Source organism: Palaemon carinicauda, chromosome 14 (assembly GCF_036898095.1).
Source record: "Palaemon carinicauda isolate YSFRI2023 chromosome 14, ASM3689809v2, whole genome shotgun sequence".
NCBI classification, from domain to species: Eukaryota; Metazoa; Arthropoda; class Malacostraca; order Decapoda; family Palaemonidae; genus Palaemon; species Palaemon carinicauda.
In genome coordinates this window covers 12036740-12061563 of record NC_090738.1, presented here as the reverse complement: position 1 = coordinate 12061563, position 24824 = coordinate 12036740, and the positions used below count along the sequence as shown (strand labels likewise).

The window sequence follows — 24824 nt, the reverse complement described above, 5'->3', positions numbered from 1 at the left end:
TATTTTATTGTTTGGGTACTGTAAATAATAGTATATACATACATGCGGAGAGAGAGAGAGAGAGAGAGAGAGAGAGAGAGAGAGAGAGAGAGAGAGAGAGTCTACTGACAAGGAGCCAAGACCTTGCAATGTTTTGTTTGCGCTCTCTCTCTCTCTCTCTCTCTCTCTCTCTCTCTCTCTCTCTCTCTCTCTCTCTCTCTCTCTCTCTCTCTCTGTTTTGTTTGCGCCTCTCTCTCTCTCTCTCTCTCTCTCTCTCTCTCTCTCTCTCTCTCTCTCTCTCATCTTCGATACACTCGGGCACGCTATTCTATCCTAATGTTCTTCCTCTTGTTTTCTTTTTTGAGTTTTTATAGTTTATATATGAATGATTTACTTCAGTGTTCTTAACCTTCTTATTTTTTTTAAATTGTTTATTAATCCTCTTGCAGTTTATAGCCTTTCCTCAATGGGCCACTTTTGCTTGTTGGGGCTCTTGGGCTTATAACATCTTGCTTTTCTAGGGCTGGAGCTTAGCTAGTAATAATAATAATGATAATAAAAGGCTAATAATAATAATAATAATAATAATAATAATAATAATAATAATAATAATAATAAATTAATAATAATAATAGTAATAAAGATAATAATAATAATAATAATAATAATAATAATAAAAATAATAATAATGATAATTATAATAATATATATATATATATATATATATATATACTGCATTTATATATATATATATATATATATATATATATATATATATATATACACTGTATATATGAGAGAGAGAGAGAGAGAGAGAGAGAGAGAGAGAGAGAGAGAGAGAGAGAGAGAGAGAAAGCAGATATGTAGGACTGAAAATGAATATGAATAAAATTAAGATAATGGTCAATGAAAATGCAGAGAGACAACAAATAATATTTATGGAAGAACCTCTAGAGATTGTTAATGAATATACGTACTTAGGACAAAGAGTAAGTGTTTCCCTAGGACACAGGACCGAAATTTTAAGAAGATAAGCGTAGGATGGAGAGCATTTGGTAAACAAAATTAAATCATGACAAGGAAAAAGCCACCGTCTCTAAAATGAAAAGTATTTAACTTATGCATCAGAAACTTGGAGCCTTACTAAAGCCTTAGAACAGAATCTAGTTACAACTCAAAGAGCTATGAGAAGAATAATGATTTGAATAACACTAAATGACAGGAAAAGAGAAACATGGATACGAGTGCAAACTAAAGTAAAGGATATTCTAGCATGTAAGGAGAAGAAATGGACATGGGCAGGACATAATAATGAGAATGACAGACAATAGATGGACATTAAGAATGACAGAATGGGTCCCTAGAGATTGCAAAATAGAAATAGGGGAAGGAAGAGGAGACGGTGGATTGACGAACTAAGAAAGTTTTCTGGTGTGGACTGGCATAGAAAGACCATAAACAGATGCAAGAAGGAGGACATGTCTGAGGACTTTGCTCTGCAGTGGACTAGTAACGGCTGATGATTATGATAATGATATATACACACACACACTCACACACACACACACACACACACACATATATATATATATATATATATATATATATATATATATATATATATATATATATATATATATATATTGCTTACGAATAAAGTCTATATGACTGTGAATGAAAATGCTTGAGAGAGAGAGAGAGAGAGAGAGAGAGAGAGAGAGAGAGAGAGAGAGAGAGAGAGAGAGAGAGAGAAATAAAACCAGGATCCCCAAGCAAAATATATAGACATGTGATTTACGTTTATTCCCATAAACATAAGAAACTGCCTATTGTAAACTTTCCTCTCTTCTGCAGGCCAGTTATCTCAGTCTCTTGTTCGCCCCTTCTGAAGGAGGACTTCGCCTCATCGCAGATACGCTACCTATTGGACGTGAATCTGTTTCTCCTTCTACGGTAATCAAGAGGAGTATTTTTGGTATGATAAAATGTAGATGAAAAGCGAGAAACCAGCATGAATTTTGGGATTGCAATTGAATCATTGGATATATCAACGTCGAATCAGCTGTTAGTTCTCGCTTTACTTATTTTCAAAAAATAAGTTGATGGTTGGAAGGGATGCTATTTTTGTGGGGTGGGGCGTGAGTGGGTAGAAGAAAAGAGGGAACAAAAATATCAGTTATTCCTAAAGCATTGTATGTCAGATCCAAAATTTTACATTCCCAAGAAAAAGAATTGCCGCAAAAGCTTACGAATTCCTGTGCTAATGCGTGTGTATAGAAATATGTAAAGAAATGTGGCTGCCTGTAATTATTCTAAAAGTACGTCTTTGTGATTTGTTCTGCAATAAAGTGGAGTTGTGTAAAAAACAGAATCTCTATTTTCTGGTAATTTTCGTAAAACTTAGACAGCTAGGCAGTAAGTAAGTATCATGTGAAATGCTGGACAGAATATATATGCTTTCATTGCAAAGCAGGTTAATTTTTAACAGGAATTGATTGCACAATGGGAGTTGAGTGTGGGGAGGGATACGCTGCACCTGTAATGCTTTGGTTAAGATAATAATTGGAAACATCAATACTTAGTTGACCTTCCAACTTTGCGTTCTCTTTCCCGGGAATGTATTTCAGGAATTCGACTGACGTTTTGCGTCGTCATAAACAAGACTGAAGCAGATACAAAATAACTATATTAAATTAACTTTAAGACCATAAAAAGAAAAATGTGCTTTTACATAAATAAAATTATGATCAGACCATACCACTCTTACTAATACTTAACTTTCCAAACTATTCCCTACCATTGTATTCCAGCTAACTCTCCTCACTCTTCTTTCACCTACTTTTCCTATCAGCTAAAAAATAATAACATAGAAAATGAAGTTTTAGTCTCGGTTCCACTTCACTTATGATTTGATCGTCATGTGGATGTATTTATTATTATTATTATTATTATCATTATTATTATTATTATTATTATGCTACAACCTTATTATGAAAAGCAGAATGCTAAAAGCCCAAGTGCCCCAACAGACAAAAATAGCCCAGTGAGGAAATGAAATAAACTACAAGAGAGGTAATGAACAAATAAATATACCACTTTCTGCTCTTTTTACGCGTGCAAAATAATTTGCAAATAGATTGATTATGTCGCATCAGATACTGTTTTGCCGAAGGGAGGTCAAAGGTTAATGTACTCCACAGTCAAGAAAAACATCGACTTATTTCGCAGTTAATAAACAAACTGGCGGTGCAACGCTTGTACTCTATAGTCTAATACATTACACCATTAGTTCTGAGTTTTTTTTTTTTTTTTTCTTTTTTTTTAGTTGATAGAAAATATGGGTGTTACCCTGTTCTTAGATGACTAGCAAACGCCAGCCGTCAAAAAAGATGGCTTAGTATTTACCTAGATGTGCACACACATGCACATGCTCCCCGCCCCTTTCACCAGGGCATGACTAGTCCCTTTTCCCCCTACCCGAGGGATGGGGAGAACTGAGCATGACCCATAATATATATATATATATATATATATATATATATATATATATATATATATATATAGCTTACACACACGCACACACACACATATATATATATATATATATATGTATATATATATATATATATATATATATATGTGTATATATATATATATATATATATATATATATATATATATATATATTTATCTAGACCCTTACTCTTTATTTTATAGGGGAGATTTTTTTTTATGTTGGCACCACAATTTTTATTGAAACTGAGACATGGAAATTTAACCGTGTGGTCCGGTGACGAGCCCAAGAAAACCATTCAGACTTAATGTAGCACTACGGTAAAATTTAAAAGAGTTTGGATAACCAATGAGGGAACAGGATCTAAATGTGTAAATACTAGTATAGGCCTACGCGACCCATCAAAAATGACGGCTAAATATTTAAATATACAGTATATGCATGCACACACCGATTCAATCCTTCCCACCCCCTCCCCCTTTCCTTAGTACAACACGGCAGGTTCAGCAATTTGTGGGGGATTGTGGCTTCCAAGTGTACATCTTGGAGTACCCCCCTCTCATCAAGGTATGTCTACCCCTCTCCCGCTACCTGAGGGACGCAGAGACCGAGTAACCATACGTCTGCCAATGCTGCTGAACGTGACAAGAAACATAGGCTCTATATATATATATATATATATATATATATATATATATATATATATATATATATATATAGATAGATAGATATATGTATATATGATAAATTTTGCACATTTAAACGTGTTTTTCTAGTATCTGACCGGCCGGGTTTCGAACCCTGGTCCAGGATACCTGTATGACAATAACCATACCACTCAGCCACGAGCTGAGTGGTATGGTCAATGTCATACAGGTAAAAAACATGGGGCTCTGATCCCAAGGTCGTTAAGAGAATCCAGACTTTATTGTATTAATATATATGGCTTATTTGAAATAAATGTATACTAGCCAAACACGTGGCTCTTTATTATATAGGGTAGGCTAAGTAGTGATGCCGTTGATCATATTTACATCTTTTAATCTTATCTTGATCATGACTAAATGTTTTCGAGTATGTCGCAATCGCAGATACTGGAACGAAAGTTCCAAAGCGCCACATGTGTTCATATAACGGTCTCACACAAGATACCACCTTAGCTACTGCAATACTTCCAAACTAGATATAGGTTAACCACTTTATGGTTTTGCAAAAACCTCTTATGGCAAGCCATTTGTGACGGCAGATGATTCTTGATATATCAATATTTCTTGATTAGTTCTTGTGCATTTTGTTAGATTATTGTTAGTTTTACATTAGTACAGCTTGACTGGTTAACATGTGTTATTATTATCATCTTTATAATTCTTGTTATTGCTATCTTTACTTTTAAATTTCCTGGATCATATTTGTCTAGGTTATTAGTGTTATCATTATTTTTTTTATTATTATTATCATTGTTGTTACTGTTATTATTCATGTACTAAGCCTAGATTGCATTCTGTATAGTTTACCTAAGGGACTTTATAACTGATATCATATGGATATATCTCAGTAGTATGCCTATTGCATTTAGACTAAAGAAAAATCACCCCAACAATGACATCCTGTATAGAACATCCCATGAGTGATGAAAATTGCACGTACTAAAGTTTAATGAGTATAAAAAAAAACTCTATTCGTCCTTGATATGCAAGAACAAGCAAAATAGTAATAACTTGAACTAGCCTGAAGTTTACAAATAGAACATGAAACCATCTAAAGTTTATTTGCGCAATCCTCAAACATTTCATGGAACAAATGACTGGTATGTTCGTAGGAAGACATGTTTGCTTGAAGAGTTTGGTAGGGAAGTGTGGGAGAAGGGATTGGGGGTGGGGGGTAGTTGGTGCTTACAGTAGCTGTAAGGTGGTCTAATATAAAGGCAAGTTATTTTTACGTTGGCAAAGTAATGTAAATGTTAGGTAGGGAACGTTTACCTAAGATATCTGAAGTCAGATTCTACTGCTCTCTCTCTCTCTCTCTCTCTCTTTGAGTGTGCATGTGTTTGTGCACGTAGATAATAATAATAATGATAAGAATAGGGAAGTAGGGAATATGGGGAAAGGAAGAGTACCCCTGGATACAATCCAGTTAATAGCTCAAAGGCAGGTACTCGGTATGGGAAAGATTAAGGAAATAGGGAGAAAGAGAAGTACAGAAGAAGAATAAAAGAGAGGGGCAGACCCTCTTGCGATATTAGGGAGTTGGTATTATTATTAGATGCACGTAGATATATAAACTCCCATACGATTATCTGCAAATCTTATGTAGATAAGCATACTATGGGCTATTGAATGTACAGAATCGTCTGTGTATACAAACGCAGATACAGTCACTAGTAGCCATGTCCAGACGACTATGTAAGAATAATTGAAGGCAAATTTTAAAAAATCACATCTTCCTATATAGGTCCTGAAAAGTCTTCTGAACTACTTCCATGCGCCTAGAGATGGCGACATACGCTGACGCGAACTCCAATGCTACGCTTTTGGCCTTGCGACGAGAAATGCTGACGAGGCTCAGTCACGTTATCGAAAGGAAATTGAAGGTGAGTTTTCTCTGACGTCATGCGAGTAACTCTGTTCGTAGCGCAAGTGGTGAATGATTCGGAGTTTCTCTAATGGTAGACTCAAAACGTGTCACTTAGAGGAAATTTTTCTTTTATTGTTGGTGACGTCATTCGTAGGGACTTTACATCAGATAGCATTCTTCCAAGTATGACCTTAATGCATTCATTGTAATACTGATCGTTCGATTAGCTAACTTGAGTAACTTTGAAACTGGTCACTAATTGCATGAGCAACCAGGGAACACACGTATATATATATATATATATATATATATATATATATATATATATATATATTTTATATATATATATATATATGTATGTATATACATATATGTATATATATATATATATATATATATATATATATATATATATATGTATGTATATACATATATATATATGTATATATGTATATATATATATATATTTATATATATATACATATGTGTGTCTTTGTGTGTATGAATAATATATATATGCATGTATATATATATATATATATATATATATATATATATATATATATATATATATATATAACACAGCGAAGGTTTTTATGTTGAGCAGGCTGACATATAAGAGTTTATATATGACATCTCTTTTGACGTTGTTGCTGATCTTATTATATTTCATATTCTTTATTCATTACTACTCGTGTATTTTATTTATTTCATTATTTCCTTTTATCACTGGACTATTTTTTCCTGCTGGAGCCCTATGGCTTGTAGTTTCCTTTTTTCGAACTAATGTTGTGGCTTAGCTAGTAATGATAAAATCAACAATAATAGATAGATAGAAAGATAGATTATAAAAAAAACTTCCTGAGCCAACCATGTAACATGTCTATTTCTAGCGATGAACTTTTAAAAGCTAAACATGGATCCAATGACGATTGCCTGGATGAGAAAGCTTTTCTCCCCAGCCAAAGTGAAGCTGTTTATTTGGAAGAAAACAAGAGTTGTTCCAGGTCACGAGCAGCTGAGCAGATAAGGAAAATGAGATAATAAATTAGTGTCGCAATTGGTTTAATTGTGCCATTTGATAAATGATGTCAAGGAAATAAATAAAAGTGAAATCGTATTATGTCATAACAATGGTTTTCATAGCTCGAATAAGCCAATGGTCCTGAGCTCACAATTGGTAGGTCCTTGGTTCGTCTCTGGTCTAACGTCACCATTTGGCAGAGCACTGATGGGGTTCCAGTTGGGAGTTAAACTAAAGGAGAGAGCTGGAAGCCTATACCTACTTGGCGCCAATTTCTCAGAAGGGCAACAAAATGCGATGTTTTTCTTTATTGCTGAGGATTGTAGGAACTTGAAATATACATTGGCTGGTAAAAATAAGACTTATCTAAAGATAAAAGAAGCCGGGATAACATTCGATATTGAAAAATTTTTTGAATGAGAAAAATCAACATAAATACCAAACGCCCAATCAGTATTTCATAGATTGACGAATTTGATGAAAAAGTAAGATACATGGAAATTTTATGAGAATCTATAAGAATTTGGGGATTTATCCCTAGCAATGTGATACTGTACCTCATATTGTAAATCCCATTAAAAATCCATAAGAATTTAGGGATATGTCACTAGCAATGTTATATCTCATATTGAAAATTTCATTAAAAACCCCATATTATGATTCAGTTTCCGTCTCAGGCGAATATAGTATTTTCCTATACTCTTTTTTCATTGAATAATGTTTCCTACAGTCTAATTCATAGAAAATATGCAGTTAATGATATACTGTGTATATATACGATATATATATATATATATATATATATATATATATATATATATATATATATATATATATATACACACACACATATATATATATATATATATATATATATATATATATATATATATATATATTCGTATAAGTTTATATAACATAAACATGCACATAAATATGTATATATATATATATATATATATATATATATATATATATATATATATATACTGTATATAAATTCGTGGTGTGTGGGGTGCTCACATTTGTATTTATCACATGAACATACACACACACACACACACACACATATATATATATATATATTGTAATCCATAATTACTTTAAATATTTTGTTCGTGGTTTTTGCCATTTGTTTTAATTAAAGTCACGAAAAGTTCTCTTGGAACATTCTTTTATCCCCGGCCAAGGTTTTGTTTGTGTTTATTTGTATAGTGTTTATTCACCGTATTCCTTTTTTGCTTTTCATGTTTTGTGGAGCGGACTGCCCGTCTTCAGTGATTAGCTTGTTGAACTGCCGTAATACGTAGTTATGCTTTCGCTCTCTCTCCGTTTACTTGGAGTGCGTTTTTGGGCAGCGGGGCAGAGAGTGTCGGCTCCCCAACAGAGGAGGTCTTACTGCATTTTTCACGGCTTGATAATCGGAAGATATTTGTTCCTGATCCTGCAGCTACCATTTAATTGGAGAGGCTCCTGCTAATGGATTTTAGCCTTCTAAGCATTGCTATTGCTTGTGTGCTGCTGCCTGCCACTGCTGCTGGCTGTTGCCGTGTGTCTGACCTCCTGGAGTCGTGAGGAGGCCTTCTAGTGACGAAGAACGGTAAGCGAACCGTATATGTTCTTCCTTCGTCTGATTAAATCAGATAGACAATTTACGTTGCCCCAGTGATCCCATCGGTGCAAGAACACCCCTGGTGATCCTGAAGTAGGACATTCGCTGGTGATGTGTCATAATAATCTTTAATTATGAATTCGGTGCAGTTTTTGATTACTTATGCCAGCATTCTTCAGATATTTCCTCGTGACCTGTAAAGTGTAGTATTATCGCCAATTTCGGATTTATTATTTAAAGGTGTATTTTGATGATTATTGTAAAATTAATTATTTTTAAGGTTTACTTCACTCTGGAACTCTAACTGTCGTATGCTAGGGAAAGTGTGTATTTTTCTACCTCCTACACCTTTTCTTTCTCTTCGACTGCGGTATACAAGTTAGGTAGGCGTGTGACGGTTCGAGAGTTATTATTGTACAGTAGTGTATGTGTTTTTCCAGTTCCTAAGAAAGCTTTTCGAGGACTACTTTATGTAATTTAAGACTACTTTTGTTAATTAAATTTTATTGTTAAGTTTGATTCGGTGTTTTTTGTATCCCTCTTTGAGAGTTGTTTTGCTTTTTGAATTTTGTGTCGCTGCTGGTTCTTGCCTGGTATTTTGGCACTGAGCCAGTCTGAAAGAAAATCCTGGATGAACATAATCGATCTTGAGTTCATTACATAATTTGGCGACCTTGCCAGGATTCAGTTTAGCGACATAATTTTCAACTGTAAACAGCTCTTGGAGAGGCGGTCAAGCCACTGAACGTATTTAGAGTGATTATTTCTATTTAATTAATTCAGGATGCATTATTTAGAGGGTGAAGAAGCTGAGGTAGCGAACTTTTTGGCTAGTGTTAACTGGGAAAAGGATCTGTTTAAACTAAAAAGGGATCAATTGTGGTTGATTGCAGAGTTCTTGGATTTAAGTTTGGCCACTGAGGTTAAGAAGGGACCGTTGTTATTTGAGGTCTTGAAGGCCGCTAAGATATATAGAGAGACTCTTGATAGGAAGGATGTTCTGGAAAGTAGTAGGCTGGATGAGAGTGAGCCTGAGGAGGTGGAGGAATTAGAAGGTGAAGGTAAAGAAAATTCTATTGATAATGGTGATGACCAATTGGAAATTTTGAAAGAAAAAACCAAGATGAAGGAACTGGAGTTTAGAGCTCTACAACTTAGAGCTGATGAAAGGGCAAAAGAGAGAGAGCATGAAATTGAGGTACTTAAATTAAAGATTAAGTTGAATCAGGGAAATAATGGTAGCAATAATAATTCTAGTGTTGATGAAACAAGGTTTAATATGTTCGCTGCGTTAAAACTGGTACCACACTTTTCCGAGGAGGAGGTTAATGAGTTTTTTGTGTCATTTGAAAAAATTGCTAAGAAGCTTGCCTGGCCAAAGGATATGTGGACAACATTAGTTCAGTGTCGTTTGGTGGGTAAAGCTCAAAGGGTCTATAATAATCTTAGTGACGATCTCTCCGCGGATTACGACACCGTAAAAAGTATTGTGCTGAAAGCGTATGATTTGGTGCCTGAAGCATACAGGCAGAAGTTTCGTAATCTGCGGAAGGATCTTGACGTTACTTATGTTGAGTTTGCTCGAAAGAAAGTTCAGTTTCTCGATGACTGGTTGAAATCCAAAGAAGTAGACAATTTTGTTAAACTGAAAGAGCTGCTTCTGGCAGAGGAATTTAAGAGGAACGTGAGTCGTGACTTGCGAATTCATTTGGAAGAGTTGAAACTAGACTCCCTTCAGGAAATAGCAATTGCTTCCGACGAGTATGCACTTACTCATCGGGAGGAACCCCTTAGGAAAAGAATTAATCAGGATAGGTTCTTCCCCCGTGAATATAATACACATAGTAATAATCGTCAGTCTTCTAAAGGAACATCAAGGTCAAATAAAGACGGGTCAGAAAAACTTTCTAATGAAGACAGAGGTGTAAGCGACTCTCGTAGTTTCGTAAACAGTAGTAGGTCGGTTAATGGTGGTGGTAGTAGTGGTAGAAATTTTGGTAGTAGTAGTAGTGTGAAATGTTATTGGTGCCACAAGACGGGGCACGTAAAGGCTAATTGTTACGGTTGGAAAAACTTTAAGGAGAGGAGGTCTAATCCAGTAAACATTGTTGTAGCTGAAAAAACGACAAACGTAAACCAAAGTATGGAACAGGAAAAGTGACTAAAATTTAAGAGGTACATTTCTGACGGATCTGTGTTTGTTGGTAACAATAAAAGAACAAAGGTTTGTTTAAAGGTATTACGGGACTCTGGAGCAGCACAGTCTCTCATATTAAAAACTGCTGTTCCAAAGGATTTTGTATTTTCTAATAATGAATTTGTGGTGTTGGGTGGTTTCCCGAACTCTATTACGTCTTGTCCTTTAGAGAAGTTTAATATTCACACCAAGTATTTTAAAGGGACTGCTAAACTGGCTGTGGTAGACAGTTTGCCAGTTCCCGGAATTCACCTTCTTTTAGGGAATGATTTGGCTGAAGGTGAAGGTGCAATTGATAATATATGTCCAATTTTGACTCTCCTGAATGTGACTTGTGAAGGCGATGAGCTTGAAACTAATTTTTATAAGCCTGTCTCTGTAGTAACTCGGTCTAGAGCTCGGGAGATGGATCTCGAGGATGTTAACTTAGATTTATATCAAGTAGACAGACAAATGACTGACATGAGGACTGGTTGTAGTAATAAGAAAATCGTTAATTTGGATGACGTAAACTGGGACGCTAAGGCGTTCAAAATGGCACAGAGTAAGGAGTTTTCTAAATTAGAACTCGGCAATCCCGAGGATTTGGTGAAACCAGTATTCGTAAAAGAGAAAGGTTTGCTCTACAGGTTGAGTAGGTCGGTTAATGCACCTGCCCATCAGGTAGAGTCGTGCAGACAATTGGTTGTCCCGGAAAGGTACCGAAATAAATTGATGTATTTAGCACATGAGAATGATTTGTCGGGACATTTTGGTGTTAGGAAAACCTTTCAAAAGGTGGCTGAACATTTCTTTTGGCCTGGGATGCGTAAAGACATTAAGAGACACGTATTATCTTGTGATGTGTGCCAGTTGGTGGGGAAACCTAACCAGAAAATACCCAAGGCTCCTTTAATTCCTATACCCTCTGTGGGCGAACCCTTTCGGGAAGTGATAATTGACATAGTGGGTCCCCTGCCACGGACGCGCGGTGGGAATGAATATATATTGTCTATGGTTGATAGAATGTCTCGCTTCCCTGAGGCTATCCCATTGAGGAGTATACGGTCCGAGAAGGTGGTTGAAGTGTTGGTTGGTTTCTTTACCCGATTTGGTTTTCCTAAGGTAATTCAGAGTGACTGTGGCACTAATTTCACGAGTAGGTATTTTGAAAAGAAAATGAATGAGTTTGGTATTAAACACGTGAAGTCTGCACCGTATCACCCGGAAAGCCAAGGCCAGGTGGAAAGGTTCCACCAAACCTTGAAGTCTGTGCTAAAAAAATTTTGTTTTGAGACTGGGAATGATTGGGATAAGGAATTACCCTACGCATTGTTTGCAATACGATCGATCCCCAATGAGTCAATGGGTCTCTCTCCTTTCCAGCTTATTTTTGGTCACTGTGTTCGAGGCCCTTTGGATGTAGTGAGAGAACACTGGGAAGGAGAGACTCCCGAAGTTAATGTATTGGATTATTTTTCAGATTTGCAGGAGAAATTGCTTAGAGCACGGTCATTTGCTCAGGAACATTTGGCGAAAGCCCAGGCCTCGATGAAATCTAAGTATGACGTTAAAACACGAGATAGGGTTTTTAATGTAGGTGACAAGGTGTTGGTTTTACTTCCTATGCCTGGCAATCCCCTGAAAGCGGAATTCTCAGGTCCGTGGAAGGTTTTGAAGAAAATTAACAATGTAAATTACCTGATTGAAACTCCAGATAGGAGAAGAAAAACCCGTATTTGCCATGTTAATATGATAAAATCTTTTATTGACAGGTCTGTAGAAGAATCTGTAGTGCCTATTTCTGTAGTTAATGTAGAAAATGAACAGTTCATGGGCGATAAATTTGCTGTTAGCCCAAGTGGTTTGGAAAATAATTCTGATGTTTTAAATAATCTGAATACTAAATTTCGGCACTTAGATGCAGAAAAAGCTGCACCTCTAATTAATTTAATTAATGAATACAAAGATCTCTTTCCGGATGCACCTGGTAGGACTCATATTTTGGAACACGACGTTGATGTTGGGGATGCTCAGCCTATTAAGCAATGTCCTTATAGACTGAACCCCCTCAAGAGAGAAATAGTCAGTAAGGAAGTTAAATACATGCTTGACCATAACCTCATTAAACCGAGCTGCAGTCCTTGGAGCTCCCCGGTAGTTTTGGTTAGGAAGGAGGATGGTCAGCCTAGGATGTGTTTTGACTACCGCAAGGTCAACTCTATAACAAAAACGGACTCGTTCCCCTTGCCCAGGGTGGAAGACTGTATAGATAGAGTGGGATCTGCTCGTTATATAAGTAAATTTGACCTGTTAAAAGGATATTGGCAGGTCGGTCTTACACCCCGGGCAAGGAAAATATCAGCCTTTGTGACGGGTGACGGCCTCTATGAATGTGAGGTGATGCCATTTGGCATGAAGAATGCCGCCGCTACCTTCCAGAGGCTGATGAACTTTATTACATGTGAACTGGAGGGTTGTGTGGTATATATTGACGACCTGGTGATTTACAGTGATGATTGGGAAACTCATCTTAAGAGGATAAGAGCGCTGTTCGAGGTGCTGAGGAAGGCTGGTCTGGTGATAAATTTAAAGAAGAGTGATTTTGCTCAAGCAAAAGTGGTTTATTTAGGACATGAAATTGGCTTGGGTAAGATCGCTCCTAAGAGAGCGAATGTTGAGGCAGTTACAGCCTTCCCAGCTCCTCGAAACAAGAGAGGTATTCGTAGATTTCTGGGTCTAGTTGGTTATTATAGAAAGTTTATTAAGAATTTTTCTGATCTTGCTAATCCCTTAACAAATTTGTTAAAGAAAGATGTAAAGTTTATGTGGAATAACGAGTGTCAGGATGCATTTGAAAAATTAAAAGGTACTTTAATAACCTATCCTTTGTTACGTTCTCCCGATTTTTCCTTGCCTTTTTGTTTGGCTACAGATGCCAGTGACACAGGTTTAGGTGCTGTCTTGTTGCAGGAAGGTGAAAATGGCACCTCGCATCCAGTCGCCTACTTTTCCAAGAAGTTGTTACCGGCAGAGAGACGTTACTCAACAATTGAGAAAGAGGCTTTATGCTTGGTGAAAGCCATCATACATTTTGAAGTGTATTTATCTAACTCAGTATGTCCAATAAAGGTCTTTACAGATCATAATCCCTTAATTTTTATTAATAAATTTAAAGATAAAAATCAGCGTATTTTGCGCTGGAGTCTTTTACTCCAAGAATATAACCTTTTTATTTGTCACGTGGCTGGAAAAGACAACGTAGTCCCTGATGTTCTTTCCAGGACATTCGGTAATGAAAATGATGAGGTGGCAATCCAAGAGTAGTTGTGTAAGGGTAAAGGACTCTGCATCAATCACATTTGAGCAAATTTTTTTATTTGTTTTTTTTTTTCTTGTCCGGTGTTGGGAAGATTTCTTAATATAAGTTTGAGTTTGACATTATCTATATATAATCTTAGAGTTGATATTAATGTTTAAGGATAGTGGTTTTGGTTTATGAAATATTTGTTTTTGATATTTGCATTTTTCTTTTGTGCACAATGCTCATGTTTTTGCTTGAATTACAAATTACTAGTTTAATATTGGCTAGGAGTTACCTTTTTAAAAAAAAATAATAAATTATTTTTTTTCCTTGTCCCGGGGAGCTGTAATCCATAATTACTTTAAATATTTTGTTCGTGGTTTTTGCCATTTGTTTTAATTAAAGTCACGAAAAGTTCTCTTGGAACATTCTTTTATCCCCGGCCAAGGTTTTGTTTGTGTTTATTTGTATAGTGTTTATTCACCGTATTCCTTTTTTGCTTTTCATGTTTTGTGGAGCGGACTGCCCGTCTTCAGTGATTAGCTTGTTGAACTGCCGTAATACGTAGTTATGCTTTCGCTCTCTCTCCGTTTACTTGGAGTGCGTTTTTGGGCAGCGGGGCAGAGAGTGTCGGCTCCCCAACAGAGGAGGTCTTACTGCATTTTTCACGGCTTGATAATCGGAAGATATTTGTTCCTGATCCTGCAGCTACCATTTAATTGGAGAGGCTCCTGCTAATGGATTTTAGCCTTCTAAGCATTGCTATTGCTTGTGTGCTGCTGCCTGCCACTGCTGCTGGCTGTTGCCGTGTGTCTGACCTCCTGGAGTCGTGAGGAGGCCTTCTAGTGACGAAGAACGGTAAGCGAACCGTATATGTTCTTCCTTCGTCTGATTAAATCAGATAGACAATTTACGTTGCCCCAGTGATCCCATCGGTGCAAGAACACCCCTGGTGATCCTGAAGTAGGACATTCGCTGGTGATGTGTCATAATAATCTTTAATTATGAATTCGGTGCAGTTTTTGATTACTTATGCCAGCATTCTTCAGATATTTCCTCGTGACCTGTAAAGTGTAGTATTATCGCCAATTTCGGATTTATTATTTAAAGGTGTATTTTGATGATTATTGTAAAATTAATTATTTTTAAGGTTTACTTCACTCTGGAACTCTAACTGTCGTATGCTAGGGAAAGTGTGTATTTTTCTACCTCCTACACCTTTTCTTTCTCTTCGACTGCGGTATACAAGTTAGGTAGGCGTGTGACGGTTCGAGAGTTATTATTGTACAGTAGTGTATGTGTTTTTCCAGTTCCTAAGAAAGCTTTTCGAGGACTACTTTATGTAATTTAAGACTACTTTTGTTAATTAAATTTTATTGTTAAGTTTGATTCGGTGTTTTTTGTATCCCTCTTTGAGAGTTGTTTTGCTTTTTGAATTTTGTGTCGCTGCTGGTTCTTGCCTGGTATTTTGGCACTGAGCCAGTCTGAAAGAAAATCCTGGATGAACATAATCGATCTTGAGTTCATTACAATATATATATATATATATATATATATATATATATATGTATATATATATGTATATATATATATATATATGTATATATATATATATATATATATATATATATATATATATATATCATTACATCTGGAGAAATACATAAATTTGCGAGCTCCAAAACTCATCTGATTATATTACATAGCCTGTTACACTTGAAAAATAACACTCGAGCTCTGTGAATATTATGCAACTCCCAGACGGCAAATACTGTATATGAACACTGAACCTCCAAAGGTCTCCCACGTTACACTCAAAACAAAATTGGGTGATTATCTATTTGAACTATTATAAAACCAACCTCTTACTAGGGTTTTTATTCAGGGAATACAAGCAAAGCACTGACAAAAAATATTGGTGATTGAAATAATACACACTTTACAAAAATATATATATATTCTATAAAAAAGTTAACACCAATTCAGAAAAAATTGACACCAAAATAAGTCACTTGAAATATTAAATCTGAACTTAACCTTAGACTACGATAAAAGGAAGACAGTGAAAAATTTTGCAATCACTTGATTCACTGAAATTTAATTTATATTAATATTCAATTTTGACAATTAATAAAAAGAGTTAATACTTTAACACTCTAATGAACATACAATAATGAAATTTACACAAGGTTACAGAACGGTTAAGCAAAAATGTTTAGGACAATTTACAACAATTTATGTTAAATGTACTTGCATTGAAACACTACACTTGAATCAACATCCAATAATTTCACCAACGTCTGAACAACACTATACACAATATATGTTGTATAAAAATCCCTTATTCACGTTTGAGAGGACACATATTGAAAGGAGAGAGGGCAGGCGGATGTTGGGTCTTTTAAAGGGATAAGCTGGGTCTCTTCTGCTGTTTATGCATTCCTGGGTGCTATATATATTGACTTAATTATCCCAGAACCTTCCAGTTCAGCCGACTGGAAGCGTGGGGGTTATGGTCTAGCTGTGTAATGTTGCCAGCGTAGTAACTTGAAGAAGTGGTACTAACCTTGCTTACGAGTCAAATATCTCTCGGCTAACTCCACCCACCTACCTCTCATGACAATAAAAAGAGTAAATTTAATTCGAGAATTTTCATGGACCTTCTAACCACGTGGAAACATAAAAAAGACGTAATACTCGAGATCATGCCTTGGGTGTCATACAGCATACCTGAACGAGGTTACATAAGACTTAGTAACAAAACTACGTAAAATAAAAAGTTAATTCTTAAATATAACGTACATTTACATATACTAAATTGAATAAAAATACAACTAAATGAATTATGAAAGTCTTATGTAATCTACATACATTACTGAAACCTACATGAATGGAACCCACCTTATGAGCTGGCTATACATCACTTAAATACACAAATAAGATACATGAATAAAATATTTACTGTTATATTAGATTAGCTTCGTATATATATATATATATATATATATATATATATATATATATATATATATATATCTTCAGCCGTCACTACTGCGGGTTTAACATGCAGTGCAAGCAGGTTATTTTGTCAATAACAATATCGAACACTCTTATCAGTACGAGACTTTGCTGTAGTGTACTACACCCAGTGTGATAATTCATAAGAGTATATTGAAACACTAATTGTAAAGAATAAAGATACTTTTCCCGACCAAGAAGAAAATCTTGATAACCCAGAAATGTATAGAACTCAACAGTATAAGATTTTTCCATTTGCTGGTTAATGACATGTATATGGTCAGTTGTTGAATATCAACTTCTAAAACATGCCTGTTCTCTTATTTGATTAAAGCCTAGCTGTCTTTTGATTTGGTCTAATATGATCGTCGTAAATATTTTATATATTGCGAAGAATAAACTTATTGGGCAGTAATTTTTCGTCTTTTGTGTCTCCCCTTTTGTGAATTAGTATAACGATAAATAATTTCCAAGCTGTAGGTAAAGAACATTCTTGCAGATATTTTGTGTAAAGTTCAACCAGTTTTACTACTATTAAAAAATCCTCCATCTATAATTAAATCAATTGTTAGGCTATCTTCTCCTGTTGGTTTGCCTCTTTTCCTGCTTTCTTTACTTCTCCTACTGTTACGTTTAGTACTGGCTCAAGTGTTTAATTATTTCTATGGGCAAAATTATCTCTTATATCACTATTGTATAGCATTGTATAGAAATCCTCTGCAATTTCTATTGCTCTATCTCTATTGTGGATAATATTTCCATTTTCAGGCTATAAAGCAAAAATCTGTTGGTATCCTGTTCCAAGTTTTCTTTTCATGAATTTTATGTTTTTTCCTTTCTTTAGTGTTTCTTCAATTTTGGTCTGATTGTGTTTACAAATGTCTTGGGTTTTTAGTTTGTTTACTGTTTTGGATATTTCAGCTAATTCTGTTTCACTGTCTTGGGTTTTTAGTTTGTTTACTGTTTTGGATATTTCAGCTAATTCTGTTTCACTGTCTTGGGTTTTTAGTTTGTTTACTGTTTTGGATATTTCAGCTAATTCTATTTCACTGTCTTGGGTTTTTAGTTTGTTTACTGTTTTGGATATTTCAGCTAATTCTATTTCACCTCTCTTGAATTTTCCCCTCATTTCCAATCTTTTCTTTATTAGGTTTTTGGTATTTTCTAATAGCTTTCCTTGATCTTGTTTAGGAACTTTCCCCCCCCCCCATCTCTTGTTCTGATTCCAATAAAATTTTTGTTAAATTACTGTCCATTCCTCCTTTACTTGCTTCCATTTCACCATGTAGATGGGAGTACCTATTTTGTATTGCTAAACTAAACACGTCAGATTTTTTTTCTTAATACAGAAGTGTTTATTTTCTTTCTTAAATAAGTTTTTCTCTTTCTTTCCTTAGATCTAAACAAATTTCGCTTCTCACCGTTCTATGGTTGCTTGACGTTAACCTGTTTAACACTGTTACATCTTTAAATAAACTAACTTTTTCACCGAGAATAAAATCTATTTAATTTTTTCGTTTCTCCATTTGTTTGACCTTTGCAGGATGAGTGTCGTGATGTCGGAGCAGCAGTGATGCTTGAGGTCCTAAATTTCTTGCAGTTTTCGGACGATAAACGACCAAAGAAAAAGGTTTAGTTGGAAGAATTTCTTTTTAGTCTTAAGTATTGCGTGTCTCCTTCCCAACCGTTATCCGTACATTAAGGGGTTGGTTGCCTGATGCGCCCTTTCCAATCCCTTCGATCAAAGACATCCTCTTCCACCAAACAACCTCTTCTCATCATATTATCCTTCACCTTATCTCGCCATCTAATTCTCTGCCTCCTTCTCGATCTTCGGTGCTGCTTATGTTGTCTTTTATTAATTGTGATCAAAATAACATGTCTTTTTTTACCCAAGAGTAGCTAATTCGTATTCTGATTTTACTAAAATAGTTATTTTTTTTCAGCTTGTGCTAAATAGAGTTGCGTGAGCTTAATAATGTGATTTTACAGAAACTGATGGAATTTATCTTTTTTTTTTTCTTTCAATTTACATTATCACCGGAAAATTTTTCAGCTGTATTAAATATTTTGATAATGACCATATTAATGAATATAATTTTATTGAAATATTTTTGGTGTGATAAGAATGTCCTATTAAAAAATCTTGTATGGAATTTCGTAAATGCAATGAAATTTGCAAAAAAAAAAAAAGTGATAAAGAAAATATGCAAAACAGACTCTCCTTACCCAGATAATTACCATCTTTCAAATCAAACTGAAATTACAATGATATTATTCCATCCCGTCAATACTTCTCTTATTTCCTTCTGTATCTACTGTAGATCTCTTCAGAGCCGTCTTTCGCTGTTGTTTATATAGCAGTCATGTTGCTCTTCTTCGCCGCCTCCGTCTTCGTAGTTTTGATCAAGTACATGAGGAAGGAGAGCGAATCGTCCCGGCTGGAACAGTTCTATCAGGATTACCAGGAAGGGAAACGGTCGCGGTGAGTGCCTCGTTAAGTATAGTTCGTCATAGATCTTTATAGTGGGGGAAAATGCTTAAGTAATTGCTTGACAATTGATTGGTTTACTAGCTTGTTCCTCCTTGATAGTCTCTCCTTTGAGTAATGATATTATTATTATTATTATTATTATTATTATTATTATTATTATTATTTTTATTATCATTATTATTATTATTATTATTAGCTAAGCTACAGCCCTAGTTGGAGAATCAGGATAATATAAGCCCAGTTCTTCAACTAGGAAAAATAGCCTACGGAGGAAATAAGGAAATAAATAGACTACAAGATTAGTACAGAACAATTCAAATACCATATTTTAAGACAGTAACAACATTAAAATAGATATTTCATAAATAAACTATAAAAAGTAAAGATGATAATAATAATAATTCCGGTCAATTAATTACCTAAAGCCATTATCTTTTATGTAAAATTCATTCATTTCTTTATCTCTACAGAGTGATCTTGCGGTTCGACACCGATGGGAAACCCTTGCCGATAAGGACAATGAATCCGTCGGCTCGCAGAAGTATAACTGTCCTTGATACTGTCACGCCTCCCTTGACGCCCTCGGAGAGCCAGACGCCCTTGGCTTCACCAAATTCCTCCACTGCAACGGTTCCTTCGATAGGACTCTTAGAACATGAATTATAGAGGATTAACAGTCCAGAAGTTATGTGCTGGAAAATCCGTCATTACTAAGGCTTATCTGTTCGTGCTCTGACCAATTCCGAGTTACTTTTAATTTCTGCGGATTTGCCTAAACATTTGTTTAAACAATATAGAACTTCAAACGAATCTTATATTTGCCATGATTCCATCATTTCCCCTCCAAACGAAGTTGACGCAATGTCTCAATTCTTCACTAAAGGGTAGAAGGTTGGCCAGGGCACCAACCGCCCGTTGAGATACTACCGCAAGAGAGTTTTTGGGTCCTTTGACTGGTCAGGCAATACTACATTGGATCACTTACTCTGGTCACGGCTCATTTTGTCTTTGCCTACACATACACTGAATAGTATGGCCTATTATTTCCACAGTCTCCTCTGTCTTCATACACCTGACAACACTGAGATTACCAAACAATTTTTCTGCGTAAAAGGGATTAATTACTGCACTATAGTTGTTCAGTGGCTACTTTCCTCTTGGTAAGGGTAGAAGAATCTCTTTAGTTATCGTAAGCAGCTCTTTGAGGAGGGCACTCCTAAATCAAACCATTGGTCTCTAGTCTTGGCTAGTGCCATAGCCTCTGTAGCATGGTCATTCATTATCTTGGGTTAGAGTTCTTTTACTTGAGGGTACATTCGGGCACACTATTCTATCTTATTGCTCTTCCTCCCCACCCTTTTTTTAAGTTTTTACAGTTTATATATCAAAGATTTAAAGATATCTTATTTTAATTGTTCATGGCTTCTTATGTCTTTTGTTTATTTCCTTTCCTAACCAAGTTATTTTCCTTGTTGGAGCCCTTGGACCTATAGCATCCTGCTTTTCCATCTAGTGTTGTAGCTTAACTAGTAATAATAATAATAATAATAATAATAATAATAATAATAATAACTGGAACCAGTGAACCAAGAGCCAATCACCAGAAGTGCTACATATATTAAAAGCAATACAGGCAAAGTTAAATCATGAATTGGCAAAGCAGCAAGAGAAAGTGTCTCGATAGGACTGGAAATTATGCCCCTTGGTTCATATCAGTCCGAGGTTGTCTCTTATAGAGAGAGAGAGAGAGAGAGAGAGAGAGAGAGAGAGAGAGAGAGAGAGAGAGAGAGAGCCTAATAGCAGCACAGGCTGTACAGGAGAATTGTCGTCATGCAAAAGCAAGAAAGGTCGGAAATATTCAGGCAATAATAAAGTAATTTAAGAGGTTCAAGTTTGTTTAAAACCGATCAAGTGATTTACAATTAAAATAATTTAACTTGAATATATATATACAGTATGTATATATATATATATATATATATATATATATATATATATATATATATATATATATACATATATATATGCAGTCCAATATGGGTATTACAGTTTGCTATGCACCAATAAGTGATTCCCCTGACGAAAGGTAAGGTAAATGTCATGAAGAAATGCAGAGTGTAATAGATGAGATCCAAGAGAGAGATATGAAAATTGTGATTGACGACTTCAATGTTATAGTTGAAAGGAATAATCAAAGGATAGAGAATGTGATGGGGGTCTTGGAGAAGTTGCAAATGAAGATGGAGCACATTTCATAAGTTTCTGCTCAGCAAACAATCTTGTTATTGGAGGTACTTTTTTTTCAAGCACAATGACACCCACAAATATACATGGACTTCACCATGGGCAATTACATAAATCAAATAGATCATATTGCCATTAATAAAGAAAGGAGAAGGGCTCTGAGAAATGTAAGAAGCTATAGAGGTGCAGATATTGGTAGCTCACTGCCACACTGAAATTAAGACTGAAAACACCCAACAGAAACATAGATAGAATACCTAGGTTTGATACAAATAAGCTTTTAGAAGAAGAGCACAGAGAAACATTTGTAATTGAATTTAAGAATCGATGTGCAGTCTTACAGACTTTAAGAGACGAAGAGCAGACAATTAATGAAGAATGGTGTGATATTAAGAACTTATATCAGTCAGTTGGTAGCGAAGTCTTGGGACACACAGTTACGAGAAGAAAGCCATGGATATCAAATGATACTTGGGATACTATAAAAAGGAGACTATGACAGAGATTGGTTGTTGAAATTTTTCGAAGAAGTAATGAAAATTACAAGGAAGGGTATGCTAAGTATTCCAGTAGTGATAGTGAGGTCCAAAGAAAAGCCAGGAAAGATTTGAGAGAATATTTAGACAGTAAAGCAGATGAGGCTGACAAAGCTATGAATTCAGGGAGTGACTATGGTGTAAAAATCGCTCATAGAATTATTAATGAAATTTCCACTGGGACAAAGAAGAAACATATAACCATCAAAAAGAGAAATGGATCTATTATAACAACAGAAGATGAAGAAAGACAACGTTGGATGGAACACTTTAGTGAGGTTAGGAATAGGAGATACGAAGGTAATAATTTGATTGATATAGGCTACCTGAAGCTGGTGAAGACCTTGAAGTGACCTTGAATGAATTCAGTGTGTTTGAAGTCGAAGCTGTCATTAAAAAACTCAAGAGAAGGAAAGCCTCTGGACATGATGGAATAACTGCCAAGATGACACTGGCCGAAAATGAAGTGACTCCCAAAATACTTACAAGATTATTTTGTAGAATGTGGCATGAAGAGGCAAAACTTGATGAATGGGAGGTAGGAATGTTGGCGAAAATAGCAGAAAAAGGAGACCTGATTGATTGCAATAACTACAGAGGCATCCCACTTACGTCAGTTGTTATGAAAATATATAGTATGCTTATTCCAAAGAGACTGGAGGGAAGGACTGATGAAAAGCTGAGAGACGAACAAATAGGATTTCGAAAAGATAGAAATTACACAGACTAAATTTTTATTTTGAACATGTTGTACAGCAATGTGTAGAATATAGAAATCCACTTTTGATGGCATTTGTGGACTATGAAAAAGCCTTTGATAGTGTGCACCGGCCAATTTTGTGGAGCTTCTTACATTATCATGGAATTCCTCTTAAATATGTGAATTTGATTAAATCTGTTCATGAGCGTAGCAAGTGCAAAGTCAATATCAATGGAGTTTCATCAAATGAAATTCCCTTGAACAGCGAAGTACTCCAAGGGAATGTGTTGTCACCTATGTTATTTATCCACCTCGTGGATTTTATAATGCGTAGAACAGTAGGCGGTGGTGGAGAAAGATTGGATTGGATTGGTCATAGGAAATTAGCAGACCTACAGTATGCTATGACGCTGTTCTTGTTAGCAGAATACCACAGGATTTGCAATGCTTGTTTACCAGAATGCATGAAATATCACACGAGGTTGGGCTCAAGATAAATAGAAGACAGAGATGATGAGAAAGGAATACGCAATGAAAGATGAAATATCATTAGAGGGAGAAAGGATTAATGAGGTAGAATCATTCAAGTATTTAGGACAATGACTAGGTTAAGTAAAATTTGGAAATCAAATTGCCTGAAATTACATGTAAAAATCAGACTATATATATCAGTTTAGTGAGATCAGTGTTATTGTATGGACATGAGTCTTGGTATGACAATGAAAGAATGTCCAATAGATTTAGTAGACTTGAGAACAAAGCCCTCAGAAGGATATTGGGAGTTAAATGGTAGAACAGGATTAGAAATTAAACTATAAGAGGAATTACTCAAGTGCCATATGTGGATGAGATCATGATGGGTAGGTGGAGATGGTTTGGACATGCTCTTCGCACTCCCCAAGAGAGATTGGTTCACCAAACGTTCAGCTGGGCTCCACAGGGCAATAGAAGAGTTGGAAGACACAGGCCTACATAGCTGAGGACTATGAAGCACGAAGTAGGAGATGATGAATGGAGAAGTATTGATGTAAAAGCTCAAGATAGAGAGAACTGGTGAAATCTAACCGTGGCCCTTTGCGGCAATAGGTATAGGAGGAGATGATATATATATATATATATATATATATATATATATATATATATATATATATATATATATATATATATATATATATATATATGTATGTATGTATATACATATATATATATGTATATATGTATATATATACATATATATATATATATATATATATATATATATATATATATATATATATTTATATATATATATATATATATATATATATATATATATATATATATATATATATATATATATATTATTATTATTATTATTATTATTATTATTATTATTATTATTATTACGGCTGGCGAATTACGTATATTCCGTAGCTCCAAAACTCACCTGCTTTATTTTACATCAATTGGTTACACTTGAAAAATACCCGAGCTCTAAGAATATTACGCAACTCCCAGACGGCAATATATATGAATACTGAATATTCAAAGGCCTCTTGCGTTACTCAAAACAAAATCTAGGTGACTCCTTTTATAAGAACTATTCAAAAACCAACCTCTTACTTCGGTTCTTGGTCAGGGGATACAAGCAAAGTACTGAGAAAAAATAT

General features: G+C 35.2%; 1 protein-coding gene across 1 annotated transcript; it reads left to right on the top strand.

Moving 5' to 3' along the window:
- The first annotated feature begins 1829 nt into the window (after positions 1 to 1829).
- Positions 1830 to 20436, top strand: LOC137653100 (uncharacterized). The gene is made up of 5 exons (XM_068386489.1): positions 1830 to 1932; positions 5945 to 6083; positions 18745 to 18831; positions 19526 to 19686; positions 20166 to 20436. The coding sequence occupies exons 2-5, from the start codon at positions 5973 to 5975 to the stop codon at positions 20359 to 20361; spliced, it is 555 nt and encodes a 184-aa protein (XP_068242590.1). The 5' UTR covers positions 1830 to 1932; positions 5945 to 5972; the 3' UTR covers positions 20362 to 20436.
- The last annotated feature ends 4388 nt before the right edge of the window (positions 20437 to 24824 follow it).

Coding starts and splice junctions, on each gene's coding strand:
- LOC137653100 (XM_068386489.1), top strand. CDS start 5,973: ATGCGCCTAGAGATGGCGACATACGCTGACGCGAACTCCAATGCTACG. Junction 6,084..18,744: donor TTATCGAAAGGAAATTGAAG/GTGAGTTTTCTC, acceptor TGACCTTTGCAG/GATGAGTGTCGTGATGTCGG. Junction 18,832..19,525: donor ATAAACGACCAAAGAAAAAG/GTTTAGTTGGAA, acceptor TATCTACTGTAG/ATCTCTTCAGAGCCGTCTTT.